The 17,920-nt window shown below is 41.7% G+C and overlaps 3 protein-coding genes across 3 annotated transcripts; 1 reads left to right on the top strand and 2 right to left on the bottom strand.

Annotated features, from left to right (window-relative positions):
- Positions 1-1,080: 1,080 nt before the first annotated feature.
- vamp1b (vesicle associated membrane protein 1b) lies at positions 1,081-6,252 on the bottom strand. Its single transcript, XM_070966192.1, has 5 exons — positions 5,374-6,252; positions 4,298-4,442; positions 3,778-3,936; positions 3,216-3,267; positions 1,081-3,044 (listed from the first exon to the last, which is right to left on the bottom strand). Coding segments are annotated over exons 1-5 (375 nt in total). The 5' UTR covers positions 5,376-6,252; the 3' UTR covers positions 1,081-3,027.
- A 645-nt stretch (positions 6,253-6,897) lies between these two features.
- Positions 6,898-10,260, bottom strand: mrpl51 (mitochondrial ribosomal protein L51). The gene is made up of 4 exons (XM_070966556.1): positions 10,088-10,260; positions 9,758-9,860; positions 8,348-8,455; positions 6,898-7,834 (listed from the first exon to the last, which is right to left on the bottom strand). The coding sequence occupies exons 2-4, from the start codon at positions 9,846-9,848 to the stop codon at positions 7,638-7,640; spliced, it is 396 nt and encodes a 131-aa protein (XP_070822657.1). The 5' UTR covers positions 9,849-9,860; positions 10,088-10,260; the 3' UTR covers positions 6,898-7,637.
- Positions 10,261-14,931: 4,671 nt separating this feature from the next.
- On the top strand, positions 14,932-17,596 carry LOC139334293 (lymphocyte activation gene 3 protein-like). Its single transcript, XM_070967094.1, has 8 exons — positions 14,932-15,005; positions 15,138-15,258; positions 15,454-15,674; positions 15,778-16,038; positions 16,155-16,472; positions 16,560-16,814; positions 17,021-17,142; positions 17,487-17,596. Exons 1-8 carry the CDS (start codon positions 14,954-14,956, stop codon positions 17,580-17,582), a joined length of 1,446 nt encoding a protein of 481 aa, XP_070823195.1. The 5' UTR covers positions 14,932-14,953; the 3' UTR covers positions 17,583-17,596.
- Positions 17,597-17,920: the final 324 nt, after the last annotated feature.

The raw sequence follows: 17,920 nt of genomic DNA, 5'->3' as shown, positions 1-17,920 counted from the left end.
TGTTTGATGTCACCTCATCAGAGGACTAAAGTTTCTGATTTACTCTCCGGAGTTTGCAGTTAGGAAAGATCAGGTTGAGCCACACATGTCTTGGCAGCAGGAACTCTCAGCTTCTCCAGCTTTTGCATTGTTGGTCCACGCAAATTTTATTTTGTAAGCAAATATCAAATCAGACTTTATTAACTTGTGTGGACTCTAATATATAATTGATCTTGTTCAGTTTTCAAAGTGTCAGTATAAAAAACCTACTTCTGCTTTAATGTTTCAACGTGTTTTGCAGTGTTGCAGCCCGTCATCTTAAAGCAGGTGAAATACAACTGAAGTGAGCTGCTAAACAGTGACAGAACATGCAATGAGACATAAGATTACTGATCTGATTCAAACAGGAAGAAGTCATCCAGGTTATCCTTGATTTGTTACTGTTTCTGCTTATACGCATTGTCTTTGTTCCACTGATCATGATAAAGTGGTGCCTTGATTTTATTTGCTGCTGATAAACTGTAAACATTGTCCATAGCTGAAGTTCCAAAATTTCCAAAGAACTCGTGTATGGCAGGCTAAATTTCCATAAAATCATGCACAAGACATCTAGAATATTTCCATTTGGCGGAGTGAAATGACTCAGTGTAAACTTCATGTAGCTTTAGTGCAAAGTTGCACAAACCCATGCAGATTGTAAACCAATGGGAAATCTGGATGTTAAGGTAGTTTCTTTTCTGGAAATGCTTTTTGTTGCACTGTTTTCATTGGTACTGATTTAAATGAAGCCTGTGTTTTTATGGCTGGTTCTTACTTGTTTCTGTGTGTGATGTTGATTTCGTTACATTTCTTGTAATTTATGTTTCACAATGAAGGATGTTGTGAACCAGCAACATCGTCTAAGGTATTTGACATTATCACTAATGGCACATTTCTTGATTACATCTGAAGCTCTGTTGAAGTTTCTCTTTCATTCAGAAGCGATGTATTGCTTTAAGAAAGCCAGCGTCACTTGAAGAGGAGTGAATTGCAGATTTTTTATTTTTTTTTAACAAGGTTTAAATCGGCTCAGTATGTTGAAACATAAAGGTCAGCACGCAGTTCTGTTGATGATTTGTTTATTGGCATCAGCAAAAGTGTTAAGCATGCATTTGTTTTCGCAAATCCCGTTGCATCTCTTACTGCATTTTCCGGTTGTAAATCACAAAACATGTTCTCATATCTCATGTGGTAATTGCCTGATAATATTGTTGCACAGTATCATCAGATAATTATGGCTAACTGCTACAATTATGCATCAATGCATTGTGAACATAAGGTTGTTCATATTTTCTTAATGTTATCAACTCTCAAAATCAGTCCGAAGAGAGGAAAATTTACTTTTCTTTTATATCCAACAACCCCCCCAGAAAACCTGAAAGAATTTATAAACACATTTTCAGGAGCATAATCTGACAGATGTGTACTACAATACCACATGTTTTTAACAGTTTACTACAGTAGCAGTTGTTTGCAGTCTCTGGATACTATTTTTTTTTCTCTCAAAAGCAAGTGAAATTAACAAAATTTGGCAACTTCTTGAGCATCATTGCATTGCATAAGCAGTCGTTATCAGATCAGAAAGACATTATACACAGGTCCTTTAAACCACTAACAAAAGAAAATGTACAATCGGCAGTTAGATTCAGAAATGGCAGATACACAGGTCACACAAAGAGGCAAAACTATGGACACCGTTTGCCATGCAAGTTAGAAACACCTCATTTTTGCCATTACCATATTGCAGGTGAGTCTGTATTTATGTGAGTGAGGGGGGAGAGGGGAGGGCCAGGTGGCTCTGGGTTTTTAAATTATGTCCTTTTTCCCATTTTCCCGCTTGTTGAAGATCAGGTCAACTTAAACGACAATCAAACAAACGCGTTGTCTGCAAAACTTTCCAAACAAGTTGGCATTCGTACCTGTTTGAAATGTGACGCTACACATTCATCTGTCTATGGCTGTGACTCTGTCCACCTCAGAGCTCAGAGACCTGCCTCTGGCTCAGAGCAGTCAGTTCATGTATACAGTAGATTGTCTGTTAGTGGCTGCTTGTCTGTTTGTCTTGCTGTGCATCTTACTATGCCACCACCTGAGGTACAAAAACCAAGGTGAAATGAAGCATAGTTATAGAACTACTTTATCAATAATCAGTCCAGAATTAAGTTTGTTTTATTTATACAGGACAGAAATGCTGCAGTACTCATACTACCTTTCCCTGAATCACTTCTTCCTTTCCTTACACTCTCACTGTCAGTACTGAACGTTGCAAAAATAAGAGACTAAGTGAGAGAAAGCTGGACAGGAAAGGAAAAGAGAAGGTTACTAATAAAAGCCTACCAGCTAAACATGGAAAAAGCTATTGGCTACAATGCTCTGGATCACAAATACACACACGCGCATACAACAAAAATGTTCATAATCTTAATCTAACATGACCTTGTGTTAGTAAGTAGCAATGATGGTAGCAGTTGTGACAGAAGGAGTGTGTTAGTCGGGTATGTCAGTATCAATTTACAAATGTAGGACTCTCAAAAAAGGTATTATGAACAAGCTTTGGCGTACCTGGGGTAGAAAGGACGGCAAACTCTGGTTCAGTCTCCCTGCACACATTCACCTTTCTGTACATTGTACATTTTCAGAGGGCCGAGCCCCGTGTGTTCCCCGTGTCACATGAATTCTCTCTCCCCCTCCTTCCCTTTCTTTCTTCCTCCTTCACTCTGCCTGCTGCGTCCTTCAATAATACATGAGGTACAGAGACGGGAGAGAGTGAGTGAGACTTGACGCCAAACCGGTGGAAGAAAGCAGCAAGGAGGGAGGGAAAGAGGGACAAAAGAGAGCAGAGACACCTAGAAACACTACTGTCATGTTTAAGTGCAAGATGGTTTGATGGAAGACTGTGATGAGAGGAAGGAGAGGACGGATAAAAGGGGGTGCTTGGGTTTCTTTTTTTTTTCTCTTCCCTCTCATGTCATTCTCAAGTCCATATCCATGTGTATTGATGGGCTGAGCTCAGTAGAAGAAGTACACTGCAAATGAAGGAGAGAGGGGGAGGAAGTCAGTCTCTTGCATCTGCCAGTAGATCACTTCATCAAATAGAGAGCAGGCAGCTGAGCTCTTATATGGATGAGCTCTACTGTATTTTAATAAACTGGTAATTAGTATTTCATAAATTGGTATCAAGATTATCTTCTACTCACAGAATATTATTCCAACCACAATGACTCCAATGATACCCATCATGATCATCATCTGCAAGGAGAAAACAGTTTACTATAGTGGGACATGCTCCGATAAAGGGAGTTAAGGTGCACTGTGACTATGAGTTCAAAGAGGAACATCTGAACAACAAAACATTTAAGGCCCTTCAGATTCTTTGCATTTGTTGTGCTTCAGTTGCGCAACCTCTTATTTCTGAGTCTGTGTAGTGAAAACTGTACAATAACAGACCTCTTTTCCCCATTTTCCCCAAAGCATCTGCTCAGTCTTCCACAGCAGCTCATTAAGAGATTAACGTGTGGAGAGCAGGATGACGGCGTCCCCACAATGGACACGGTGTGTTCGCCTCAGCACACCTCAGCATGAACAGCCGTTTGATGCTTTAAAAATAAAAGAGCTGAAGATCTGGTTCACACTTAACTTTTAATTCTCTTCCAGCTCTACATACATACGTACCTCTACATAACGCATCACATACTAAAAGGGTTAGACTCAGACTCAGTAATAACAATTTGTTTAATGGACCCACAATAATGTGCCCACCTTGCAGTTCTTCCACCAGTACTTGTTCTTTAGCTTGGCTGCGCAGCTTTCAAACTGGGAGGCTCCGGCTTGGAGAGCATCCGCTCTGTCATCCAGCTCTGAAAGCTTCTGGTCCCTTTCCAAAACCTTGTCCACGTTCACTCGCATGATATCCACCACCTAGCTCGCAGCGGCGAGGATGAGAAAGCATTTGGCAGTGGTGGGGAGGAGAGACAAAGAGGATGACAAGCACGGTTAAAGGAAAGCAAGACAGGGGACAAAAGGTTTTCTGGAGCCACACCATAAATGAGTAATTGCAATGCATTTGCAAAATGCAGCAGAGACTATATGTTAACAAGACCAGACCTTTTCAGAGAACATAAGAGCAACAACACACATTTTACATGCTTGTTTGTCCAGTAGCAGCACTGTGCATATGCTGTAGATATTTCATGATTAAGCCATGTGGCTCACCAACTGCTTTAATACTGACGCATTGCTTTATAACACCAAACTCTTAGTCTGCCTTGGGCCAGCTCACCTCCTCGACTTGGGCCTGTGTCTGCTGTAGCCTGCGGTTGCTGCTGGTATTGGGTGGGGGGGCAGGGCCCCCGCCTGGGGCTCCATCTGCACCAGGGGCTCCTGGAGCACCGGGGGCTCCAGCTGGGGCAGCATCTGGGGCAGACCTGAGAAGAAGAGCACAAGGAAGTGAGATCAGAGTGAAGGAGAAATCTCTGGTTAGAGTAACTAACAGGCACTATAAAGGGGAGTTAAAGCCTCCGCATAGCCAAAGGAGAAAACTGCACATTATGCAGGGGAGAGTGGAGATGTAGGGCGAGGAATGCAGATGGTAGGATGTAAAGGGGGAAGGCAAGAGGAGAGAATGAGCAAGAAAATGAATGAAAAAGAAAATCCTCTTCAGGAGGATGCTGGCTGAATAATGGGAGAAGGAGAGGGGAAAAAATGGGAGAAGTTCTTGTGATGGATTACAGAGAGCTGGGTGGGACAGAGAAGAAGAGGTAAGACTGGAAAGTGATGTGCAGAGAACGGGTTAATCCAGCAGGGGGTGGGGGGTGGGGGTGGGGGAGACTGGGTACAGGAGGTTTAAAACTGAGCAAACAAGCTCCCAGGGGGAGCAGCCGCTGACCGGCCTGACGGACAGTTAATACAAATCACTGCAGCAGGACGAAAAGGTCTTAACCTCATGAACCATCAGTCTGTTTAACATGAACGTTCCTGGTGATGATGGCGACCTCAAAGCCTCTGAACCACAGTGCGTTAACAAAATATTATTATTATTATCTTTAGATATGTGGAGTGAAATGACTAAAAAGCTCAAAATAACTCTGCCCAGGCTTTAGAGTGGCAGCAGTCAGCCCCTGCATACATAATTTAGTGATGCTGTGACGGAACATTTTACTTGCGTCAGCAAAATCCATCAAGCTGAAAGAAATTCAGCAGCAGTTCAGTTTAAGACCCCCTGCCCCCAACATGCATTGAAAACATGCAAGGAAATAAACTAGTTTGAATAAATATTCATCCAGAGCAGCTTGAGAGAGATTTTTTTGTGTAGTTATAATGAAAAGAGCGCAGCAGAAAAGCCGCATTAATACTCACATCTTCTATGCAGCTGTTTGAACTGACTCACGGGCAGCGGAGGAGGAGGAGGGGTGAAGGGCTGTCAGGCAGGAGAGGGAGGGTCTGAAGTACAAAAAACAAACAAAAAAAACAGCAAGATCAAAGAAAAAAGACGATGATTTCTAGGCACTGGTCCAAACGAAAGTCCAAATTTTCAATCGGCAAAGTGATTAAAGTGCCGAGCTGACTGTAAACTGAGGCGGGGGGGCTCTTGGCGCAGTGGAAGCGATCTTCTAGCGGTGCATTTATACTGCAAGTCGTCAGCAAAGTACCGCAATACCGAGGCACGTAAACGGGTCGGGCGATAATTCACTGTGTGACCGGACAGGAGAGCAGGAAGTGAAGGAGAGCGACGCGAGCTCAGGAGAAAAGTACTTCTGAATGATAATCCATCCGAGGGGGATCCACGGACGCGGAGATTCCTGCGCGGCTGCCTCCAGCTCCTCCAAGTGATGCTGCGTCCTTATAGAGCTGCTCCTGGATGCTGAGACGCAGCGTTGATTGGCCGGTTGTTCAGTTGCTTCTTCTCAAAGCTACTGGCGAATGCTTGCAATTTCAAAATTAAGGAGGAAAAAAAAAAGTCCAGTCATGAGAAAGCAGTTGTCTGTCTTTGATTTCTGTCACCCCCACCTCTCTCCCTTTCTCTCTCTCTCTCTCTCTCTCTCTCGGATGGATGTGCGTCTTGTGGGAAGTGCGGTAGTTTCGCCCGTGTGAAGTGCTGTGGCACTGTAGGCTACTGCAATAATGCGTCTCTCCTCCTGCCTTCTCCACTTGGACTCGTAACGACAGTGCGGTACCCCCCTCCCCTCTCCTCCCCTCCCCTCCCCTCCTCTCTCTCTCCCTACACTTTGCAGTACTGCAGCTCTGTGTCGGATAGGGCGGCAGGACGACACTGCGGTACAGTGGATGCCTACAGAGTGTTGACTCGGCTGTTTCCTCCGTGGCCTGGGATTCTCCCATTTCCCCCTCCTACTGCTCCCGTACAGCGTTACCCTTTGCATTTCCTCTCGTTTAATTCGGAACAGACTCCTTCCTTCATGCACCCTCTGCTCTATTTCCCATTTGGACTCTCTGAGCATTAAGAGAGGGAAGTAAAAACAGGAGAAAGTCTGAGGACAAAATGGCCATTTGGAGGAAAGAAACGTGAAACCTAACAAAATATGATCCTCTTTATGGAGAGAAATACACAGATATAATCTGTGGCCAAAAGTATATGGACACCCTTGTCTGCATACTCCTGCACTTCTGGTCTGGGGCTCTTTTCATGTTTTGGCCTTGGACCTTTTGTTCCATTGAGCACACATTACATGACACCCATTCCCAGGGTTTCCAAACCTTTTTGGACTTGATCCTTTAAACCAAAGCATTTCCTTCTTTTTACGATCCCTTGTCACAGGTTGCATGAGCTGTTATCTACCCAATCTCTCGCAATAAAAGAGCAAAGATTAGTACAAAACACAAAAAAATAACCACACTTTGCAGCAGATACATGTTTTTTTCTTTCACTTATCTTTTTTATCACCCCATGACCACTCAGATGTATCTCTTAACTCCAGGATGGAAAATACCGTCTTAGGTTTTCCACTCTGTGCACAGCACAAGGTTAAAAAGGCAATGACCTTCCCAGTTTTGCACCCAAGGACTTGACCAAACTGTACAGAGCCCCTGACCTCAACCCCAGCTAACATCTTCTGGATGAACTGGAACTGCAGCTGGGAACCAGCAACACCAGAGCCTGACCTCACTGATGCTCCTGTGGCTGGACGGGAGCAAACCCCTGCAGGCAGGTTCTGAAATATTGTGAAAGGTCTTCGTGGAAGTTGTTAAAGGAGCATATTAACAGCCACGTTTTTAAGAATGAGATGCTAATTATGATCTGCACTGCTGGCCTTTGACCTCTGCGGGTTGGAGCTGATTCTCTATTCTGAGGGAAAAATAATCCTAGTATTTTTTTTCTACAGCTACAGAACGAAGATGACCTGCTTGTCGCTGTTTGGGAGCCAGAGGAGTTCATGTTTGTTAGAAGTAATAAAACAAGGCTTCTTTTCCAGTCCATTTTTACAATGTATTTTCGGGCCTTTATATCATGTATGTTAATCATTAAACAGAAGTACAGGAAGTATGATGCTCTGAAAAGCGCACTGTTTTTATGAATATAATAAATTGGGGAAGAATGGCAATATACAGCACTTCAACAGCATGTAATCAGACATATAGACTCCAACAGTCCTCATCGTTCAGTGTTAGCGGTGTTTGCCAGTGCGGTTGAAGCGTCTGTACAGGAAGCGGATCCTCTTCTCCAAGTTGTGTCTGTCCAGCGTCATCATTCTGTCTCCCACCATCCTCTTCTTTCTAATTAGACGCTGCAGTTCATTGCCTTTGAAAGCCTTCAGCCAGCAGGGAGCCACAATGAGGTCTTTAGGATGAGCTTTGAAGTCCCCTGCAGACACAAAGGGAGCGATTCATTTGTGCACAGTGTATGTATGATAAAGGGGAGAGAAAGCAAACCAAAGTGTGGGCAAAGCACAGCTGGTGAGGAGCTGGAACTGGGGTACAGATTAAGACTGAGCAAGACGCCATCTGAGCCAGTGGTCTCGCGTTTATTGGCCTCATGTATGCACAATTTATCTTTTCAAACAGTCTCCTAAGGACTTCTTCTGCAGGTGAGAATAAAGTAAGACCGCCTGAACACTCACTGATTCTCAAAAAAAAAAGAGAGAAAAACCTCACACAAGGCTTTAGTTCTCTGCTTCCTCTACACCAACAAGGAAACATAATCAGATCATACAAAAAAACATTTGAATCCATAGTTGCATATTACATCCTAACAGTTTTATTCCACACTCAGTCTACCAAAAACTTCATTCAAAAACAACAACAACAACAACAACAACAACAACAACAACAACAACAACAACAACAAAATGGACGTTAACTGGTTCTGGGAACTTACCTAAGATGCCTATGTTATCATAAACTCCATACATGCTCCTCTTCTCTGTCCACCTGTCCACCGTCTTCAGCGGAGGGATGGCATGCATCCTGATCTGGCAGCATGTTCCTGAAGAAAGCACATTGTTTCATGTCAGCGCTCAGTACCTGAGTATCTTCTGCACATTTAGTGTTGCTACAATTAGTAGATGAATTGCTTAATCAATCAAGATAAAACTAATCACGAGCATTTATTCTAGTATGGCTCAATACTCACTGGTTCCAGCCTCTCAAAACTGAGGGTTTTGCTTTTATAAACTGGACATATTTGGGTTTTAGAAAACATTATAGGAAAATTGCAATAGGCATGTTAAAAGATCAACAGATTATCTGAAATAATAATATTAATACTACTAATAATAATGAAAATATTTGTTAATTGCAGACATAACTCATTAACGCACATTACAACCTCGTGATGTTTCTAACTTTCTAATTTGCACTTGATGCACATTTTCCATCTTATTGTTTACTCTCCTCTACTTGTGTATACCTGCATATATGTTTGGAGTAGGGTTGGGTGGTATGATGGTATATACCATGCGATGGTAGACATGTGTCCATCAGTAAAGATTTGGCAATACTGTTTCCAGTGTGGGAGCTATCCCTGGAGCTGTATGTACACACTGCCAGTGTGTAGAGTAGCTGCTTCGTACTACGCCCCTCACCTAAATCAAACAGCATAATCCCAGTAAGTGAGAACATGTCTGACATGGACGAATGTGCTCCATGTGTGAAAGAGACCTGATTCTGCAGACACTGTGCAGAGTTCATAAGAGAAAATGGTTTTAGTGCCTGTGCTTTCTATTCGGGGCGGGTAGCACAATGTAATCCAGCTGCCTCGCACGTGATTTGTGCAGAGGACCATGACCTGAAAGCCACAGTTAGTGGTGATAACACGCCTCTGTGGCATCTCTGTTGTCCCCATCTGGAACCTTAAAATCTCCAATTTGGAAGAACGTTAGTTTTACTGCTTGAGTCTTATGTTTTAAACTCAAGTGTCGCCTCATGTTACGCAGTTGTTTTTGTTTGTAGGAAATATAATCAAATGTGATGAAGTATGGTACGGTTATTTTAAACCATTTCTTAAATGAATTAACACGACAATTATTATACCATGATATAGCCCATTACAGTGATATACAATTACATGTACCATGATGGATTTATGGTGTAGTTGTACTAGTTCTGAAACCTTACTGTGCAACAGCTAATTTCCTCAGGGAGGAATTATCACGTAAGTCTGGTGTTATTGAACCTAGTGATCATCCATAGTCATTAAGGGAATTAAGAGGAGCATGCAGTGTAAGCATACACAAATAATCCTGTTGCTGCAGTACGGGCATTAAACAAGCTGGCTACAGTAACTCACCAGTTGAAATGGTCCTGGCTGTGTGGAGCAGAGTCCCAGCAGACTGACAGAAGGACGCTCCAGCTTTCAGCAACCCTCCCAGTACAGACATGTCTCACGTTTTCTGTAATAAAACATCAGCTATTAACGTTAAATGAAAGGTATTCAGTTTACTCACGTAAAGTGGTTATTCAACACGTATCAACTGTGTTTTCAACACGTTAGCCGGCCGGGTTTACTTTCTATCAAACACGTTAGCTTTGTTAGCTTTTCAAATAACTTTACGCTGACCCTTAGCTTTAGCATTAGCTAAAACATTAGCTACATCTAACGCAGAATTATGAGCATTACCAGTTTCCACGTCCAGGAGCGGTCATGTGCCAATTCAATCTGTCCTTATTCATTCAACAAACCACAACTTATGGCCGAATGCGGAGATATGGCATTTACAACTAGCTATGAGTTATTGAGACTTCAACATGGACTCAATGGCCGCGTCCATCTTACTCTGTGTCCCAAAATGCAACGCGTCAGTACCGTATTGTCGTTAGAGTAGCGCAACAAATAATCCTTTGACGGTCTTTGCACCTTTTCACTAACATATTTTTACCCGGTAGAGGGAGGTAATGGTACTAGAGGAGCAAAGAACCACAAGCTTGCAGTGTTGAAACAGAAGAAGCATTACTTCAGTAAAAAGTAGCAGTACAGTGAAGATAGGCTAGTACACTGCAAGAAAAACTTCTGCATTCAAAACTTTACTAAAGTAAAAGTATGTCAAGTACTATATCTGGCAGTGTTTTACTGGTATATATGATGTTTTTGAATCAATATTACTTTTGCATTAAAGTGTATGTTGCTTTTTACTGCTGTAGATGTTTATGGTTGAGGTCATTTTAAATACTGCTGGATAGTTTATTCTACAGCAATGCATTTTATTTACAATGCATTTTATTTACCGTATGTTTGTAGCTTCCTGCATCCTCCATGAGCTGAGAAGAACAGCCTGTTTTAAAGCTTTGTGAAAAATGCATTTTCCTTCTAATCTAAGGAGCCTAAATAGTTTATTTATCTAAGGATGTCTGAGAATTTTCTCAACCCACAAAGGAAGGCTTAACCCTGCAGTTTATCAGAGAAATTAACACCGAAAGTCACCACATCTGCAGATACACGGCACATGGGCAGGGAGGGTATGAAATCTGAAAAGTAATCTGTAACTGGACCTGTCAGGCAAATGTAGAGTCATTCAATAGCACAATATTGTTCAATTATAAAATAAAGTTGCATAAAATTTGTACTTAAGTACAGTATTTGAGTGAAATTACTTGGTGACACGCCTCCTCTGCAAACTTGCGGAACAAAAACGGCCAGCTGTGTAGTAGAGTTGCCTTTCTTCAGATTATCACATTATCAGAAATCACATATCTATCTTACATTGTTCTGGTGCTCATCTATGAATGGGAGGGACAAAGAAAGTAAGATAAGTGATCCCTTACACAATGAAAAGCTTGTGTACATGTGTATGCATCATGCTTTGAGTACTTGTGTACTTAAAGGAGGATGTAATCCCTTTTGGATAAAGTACTCTTTGATCCAATATCATCATTTAAATCTTATATTACTTAAAGTGGGAACACTATTGACAGATCAGTTTTAATCACTGAGATCAAACCACACACTGGAATAAAAACATGAAAACCTGCAGACATCTAGGCTGTTATACTCTCTCTCTCTCTCCCTCCCTCTTCACACACACACACACACACGCACGCACGCACGCACGCACGCACGCACGCACGCACGCACGCACACACACACACACACACACACACACACACACACACACCACAAACACTCAGATGCACAGACGTGGACTGATACTTTCAGTCTTACTGTTATAAAGCCTTGGATGGAATATTTTGTCATTTTCAAAGAAACAAGTGCACCAAAACTGATCTTTGTCTTTATTTCATTTTTGCTAAGACACCAGCGAGTGTGTGTGGAAATTTAAACCAGACAAAACATTTTTTTAACCTTTAGATTCCATCCAGCTGTGACATAAACCAAACTGCAATGTCCTCTGCAGAGAAGACTTACTGTCTTACTGTAAGCGTGCAGTGTGCTTCATTTAATCTGTATTAAAATAATGTTTTTGACTTTCCTTTACATGTGCAAAAACCCCTGTGCTGAGATACTTTGGAATCACAATAGAATAAGAAAGACACAATACAAATAATTGAGTATGAATAAATTTATGTGTGCAGGAGGTGAAAGGAGCATCTGCTGAAGAGTGAATAAAAGACAAGCATGTAAAACATTTCCAAAATAAATAGCTATGATGCACTTTGCTTTTGCATCACAGATACACAGTCATGTTTCCATGTAGCACTCAACACGGCGCTGAGCAAAATGCTGACTTAGCAAAATTAAAGAACTTCTCAGCAGAGCCGCATTCTTTCTCTGTGCTCTGCTTCCTCTGCCAGTAAAACTCAGTGGAACATCATATTTCATCACTTCCACATACGGACTAGAATGCCGCAATATTATCGCAGCAGTTATTGAAATTAAACCGCCGCAGGGTTTACAATACGTCACAAAGTCTTACACCTGAGTATTTCATGTGCTTTATTGCTTATTAAGGGTTAATGCTGAAAAAATGCACCGCGACAAGAACAGACACAATGCAGTGGCACTTGACACAGGAACAAACTACTCACTTGCATTTGACTATTTTCCAAGCTCATCCTTATTAACATAATCATCTGCTTTCCCTCAAGCTCAAAGCTGAACTGTTTCCATGTAAGGGGCATTTTCCTTCACAGTAATTTCACCTCATATTCAGATACAGTGGGGGTGACTAAACATGAGCTCTAGGAAAGACCACCTCACAATGAGTGACACATGCATGCCCCCGACACTGAGATTCACAGGTACAGTTTGTACTGTTTATTGTTCTTTACTTGAAGCCACAGTCTGAACCACATATTACACAGATTTGAAGGCTGACAATGTTTGATGCGAGGAAGAAGCTCTAGGTGGATGAGATAAAAAGATTTAAAACTTACAGAATCACTCACCCAACAGTCACATGGCTGTTACCAGGGAAAAAGTCTTCACAAGACGATGAACAACAGCTCTGTGGTTTCACCTACACATTCTCAGTTGTTCATATCTTTCTGTATCTATCTACCCATCTTTGTATCTATCTGTATCTATCGATATGTCTATCTATCAAGCAGTGCTTTCATCTTAGAGTAGGCTTTCCAAACCTGTTTTAATGAGTGTTTCCAAGTTTCTACAAGTTTCTTTGTTTGTTGAAAAATGCAGAAACACCTGAGCTGTAGCATGAGCTGCAGCTCTCTTAATTTTCCTCATTTTATTGTCTGTAAGTTGTGCTTTCAGTCTTCACAGTAAGATCAGCTTTGCTTCTGTCTGTCACAACAATGTCTTACATTGTTTAATTAGGAACCCAAATCTTTGTCTCCCCTTGTAGTCTAACAAGACAGACATAGATGGATGGATGGATGGATGGATGGATGGATGGATGGATGGATGGATGGATGGATGGATGGATGGATGGATGGATGGATGGATGGATGGATGGATGGATGGATATCGTCTTATATTGATATGGCGAGATGTCTTTTGGAACTGCACAGATGAGCATTGAGAAGAACCAAATCATAAATATGTGTATACACTCACAGGTATGTACGTGTGTAAATATAAGGTATATACAAGGTAAATATACCAGAGATAAAAAAAGATCAAAAGGTGATACTTTAATTTAATCTCCATGCAGCATATAAATGTTTAATGAATGTTTACCACTCACTGTAGTTGTGCACAGATATAAAAGCATTTCAGTGTGTTCATCAGCTGTTTTAACTTCTCCTATGCAGACACGTGAATTTCCCTTGGGCATGAATAAAGTATCTATCTATCTATGTTTCATAGATAGATAGATCCTGTGTTGTACTGTGTTGTAATTCATTATCTGTTTATACTGTGTACTGTGTACCAGCACAGGAGGATTATTAGTTCTTGACAAATACATTAATAAAACTAATATCTGTTTACAGCTACATTAGTGTGTTAAAGACCAACTATTAAATCTTTATTACTTCTTATAAATGCTTAACGGGAGCTTTAAGTTAAATGTTAACAGTCAGGGTGAAAAAAGTAGTTGATTTAAAGTTAATGTTGAAAACACAAACAGAACCAGGACCAGTTCTAAGAAATTGTCGCTATTACTTTGAACCTACATTTTCAGATTTTAAAGTGTTTACAATGAATGCCTTTGGTTGACAATCAGTGATATATGCTAAAATACTGGCCGCTAACCAAACGTTTGACTGGCAGTGTAGGCCTGTTTCTACTGCAGTGACAGCGGTGTAAGAACTGACGAAAAGGAAAACAGAGAAGCGAGAAAGAAGCGGATGATTCATTTTCATGAATATCCATCAGAACAAGGCACCGTATCACTAAATGGAGACGTCCTCATCATACAGGTGACGATGATGATCATGATGGGAGCTGTGAGTTAACCGGCGGCTGTAAACAAAAGTGACTGGCAGTGACGGAGGAGTGACGGGGTTTGGCGTTGCAGTTTCAAAATCAACAACTACAGCTCACGTGAATGAGCCTCAAGTGATTTGTAAACAATAACATTCACAGCAATGTGTGGAGAATGACAGTGATGTAGCTTAGTTTTTATTTTGCACAAGAGCATTTCAAAAAATATATTTCGAAGTACAAATACGGTACATACTGTAGATGCTACTGCACATGGCCATTTACTGTACTTTTATTTATACTTTTGTGTGCTCTGGCTTGCAATAATGTGACATATTGGGACACTGATGTGAAGAAGAAGACAGGGTGAAGTAGAGAGAATCCGTGGGAGGAGGTGGGTCTCCCTGTTTACATCTCTGTCTTACAGTTTCCAAGCTGACACAGACAGACCACATCAAAGCCTGGTTTGTAGGTGAAGTCACATGATCTCCAGAGGAGCTACGAAACACTCCACCCTCCACCCCCGCCAATATATACCTCATCAAACCGACTTACAAGAACACAAAGAGAGAGACAGACTTTGAGAGGTGGAAAACCGAGCTGACAGAAGTTAAAGCGAGGCAGACTGAAGTGAAATTTGTTGCTGCATTTTGACGGCAGTGCAGAACCCAAACTGAAATATTCATCAAGAACAAAAGCAACAAGATGATGCTGTTGGAGTGTTTCATCTTTGTGGTGATTACCATCCTTATGACAGGTAAATTTATGATTTTTCTACCACAATTTTTTAAAACTTTTGGTGATGAATGTTCATCAGACGCACGTGTTTTTGCGGGCTGAAGGTGCACATTTTCTTTGTAAAGTTAAACATTTCATGTTTCTTCCTCAGGGGCTCAGTGTGAGGAAACTGAGGTGTTTGCTGAAGCAGGCTCTCAGGCTGTACTACCCTGTAAATGCGGCCCTTCATCTCCATATCCCTCGAACATCATCTGGACTAAAGACAGGAAAGGGTAAGACACAAGCTTTTGTTTGCTGCCTCTGCTCGGCTATGTCCTTTTCCCTCTTTGCTTTATGTCGCCGGCCACAAATCCCTCAGTTTCCCTCCAATCCCATGCTCCACCATCCATCCCTCCTTCACCTTCAAACTAAAGACTTGCATCTACATGCCGATGACACTGGATTGTTTGTGACACCTCTGTCCACAGCACGGTTTGGAGAAAGGGAAAGAACGGGCTGCAATTCTGGGGTTCTAGCTTTTTACCCAAAGAGAACCAACGTTTACAATGCCCCCACTCCCAGTTTGAGAGAGGCGATTACAGCTTGCAAATCAACAACGTGAGGAAGGGGGATGGAGGAATTTACACTTGCAAGGTGGATCATGGAGACCAGGTTATTGAGAACGTGGTCATACTCAGAATCATGGAAGGTAAGAAAATTAGATGCAGCCTCAAAACCCCAAATGTTTTGACTGTCTATACCTTAACAGAGGTCTCCGCTGCACTGCTAATCCTTGCCTGTATCTTGAACAGTGTCCATCTCTTCATTGGTTCCCGTCTGGGGGAATGACGTTACAATCAGCTGTAACGTGACCCCTTGTCCTCACGGAGCCGCGATCCAGTGGATGTTGAACAACAGCCCAGTTATGTCCCAGACTGGAATCATCTTAAACGGCAATGCCGTTGAAAGTTTTGTGAGGGAAAAGGCAACTGCGAGGCTGACAGGAAACTGGACCTGCGTCGTGGGCTACAAGGGCAACAAGTGGCAAGCTTCGGCAGCTCTGACCGTGAAAGGTAAGATTCAAAAGAGATGTAGAAAACTGAATTATTTGAAGAAATCAGGCTGTGTGCTTCTTTTTTCCCTGACTGATGTTCTTAAAGTCTCATCTTTCATTGCCTTTCCGTCACAGGAATCATCCATCCATCCAAAGACAATACCAAAGTGTACGCTGCTGTGGGGTCTGCGGTCACACTCCCCTGTGTCTTCTCCCCTGGTTTAACCCCCTCTAACACACTCTGGGAGAAACTCAAACCCGAGTCTATTTTTAGACCCATTCCTGGTCGCCTTTCTGCCTCTTTCTCTCCACCCTCACCGTCCTCTCAGTTCCCTCTGGATAAGTCTGCCAGTTTGAAAGAGGTTGGGTTTGAGGATGAGGGCCGGTACAGATGCTCTGGGACTGTAGAAGGACAACGGCTGACTCGAAATATGCAGCTTGTCGTCGCCAAAAGTAAGCCTCCATTGAATTAAGTTTAAGCCTGAGTAACATTAATCTTTGTCATCAAAAGCAAACTATATTGTCTTGTTTTTCTCTCAGTTGACAGCAGAACCACGTCAAAGGAAAGAGGCACCGTGACACTGACCTGTCAACTGTCCGACTCGAGCGATGTCACCGACTACGAGTGGGTTCATGTGGTCTATGACCTCAACGGCACCCAGTCAATTGGGTCCATCCAGAAGGGGAAGACTCTAAGTATAAGCAAAATGTCAGAGAACCAAGGCGAATGGGCATGTCGTTTCTATGGGACAGAGGGCATTTTGGGAAACGTAACATCCCACATTCAGCTGATGAGTAAGTTCTCTCCTCTGGATGTTTTTCTATTTTAAACTACATGCCACAAATAAATATATATGTGTGCTGCCTTTTGATATTTTGTTTTGCTTTTTAATATTTTTGGGAATATACTGGATTGATGCTGATACACAATATTAATTTGTTATAAAAATATGAAATATTGTGCTTTTATCTCACTCTGTTTATATGATTTTTCCCTGCAGGTGGTCTGAATGGACAAAAATCATCAGACCCCTCAGATAACACCGCCGCCGTGGTCGGTCTCAGCCTTCTCCTCCTGGTTCTGCTGCTGGTTTTGGTTAAGATGTGCAAGAACCACCAAAGGGTAAATATCTATAGTTCACAGCACTGTGAAAATTACTCTGAAACTCATTTCCTCCTGTGTTAAATTCTTCTGAAAAACTGAGAAAGCAAAGTATGGGATTATTACAGTTTCTAAATTTCTTGCAAAATCTTCAAATAAGGGAAATTATTGTCTTTGTCTCATGATAAAAATTTTACTGGAAAGAAATAACTCATTAACTAATTTCTAATTCTTTATCAAAAATCACTATAAAAAAGAATGCGAAGTATTAATCAAAGATACATACGTGTACGCATTCATGCATCACTTCTTGAGTTGGACTCATGTTGCTAATTTAGACGATTTTGCATAACTTCTGTCCACAGAGGAAAAGGATCTTTCAGTACCCTGCGCTGGAGACGATTGTTCATAACACCTCCATTGAGCGGGAGGAGAGAGAAAGGAAGAGAGAGAAAAAGTGAAGACACATTAAAGCAGAGGCATCGCAGGACAGACCTCACAGCACGGACCTGAAGTGAGACCCAGCTTCTTCATGCCTGCAATTCGTTGGGAGACTTTTGTTTGCACAAGTTTTGTAAATACAGTATTTTCTGAGCAGATGATGTAGCAGTGTTTGAAATGTTGTATATTATCTTTGTAACTATTTTCAGTTATTCAGCTGTATGTGAGGATTTGTTTCCATGTGCATACTGAGAATAAAATGTTTTCACAAATAAAATACATTTATCAGAAATAAAGCTGGTTTTATTTATCACATTATATCCAAACATAACTCTCAGGTCAATGAGAGAGGAAAATA

Source organism: Chaetodon trifascialis, chromosome 7 (assembly GCF_039877785.1).
Source record: "Chaetodon trifascialis isolate fChaTrf1 chromosome 7, fChaTrf1.hap1, whole genome shotgun sequence".
NCBI classification, from domain to species: domain Eukaryota; kingdom Metazoa; phylum Chordata; class Actinopteri; order Chaetodontiformes; family Chaetodontidae; genus Chaetodon; species Chaetodon trifascialis.
The sequence above is the reverse complement of the archived record's forward strand: the minus strand, read 5'-3'. Positions and strand labels throughout refer to the sequence as shown.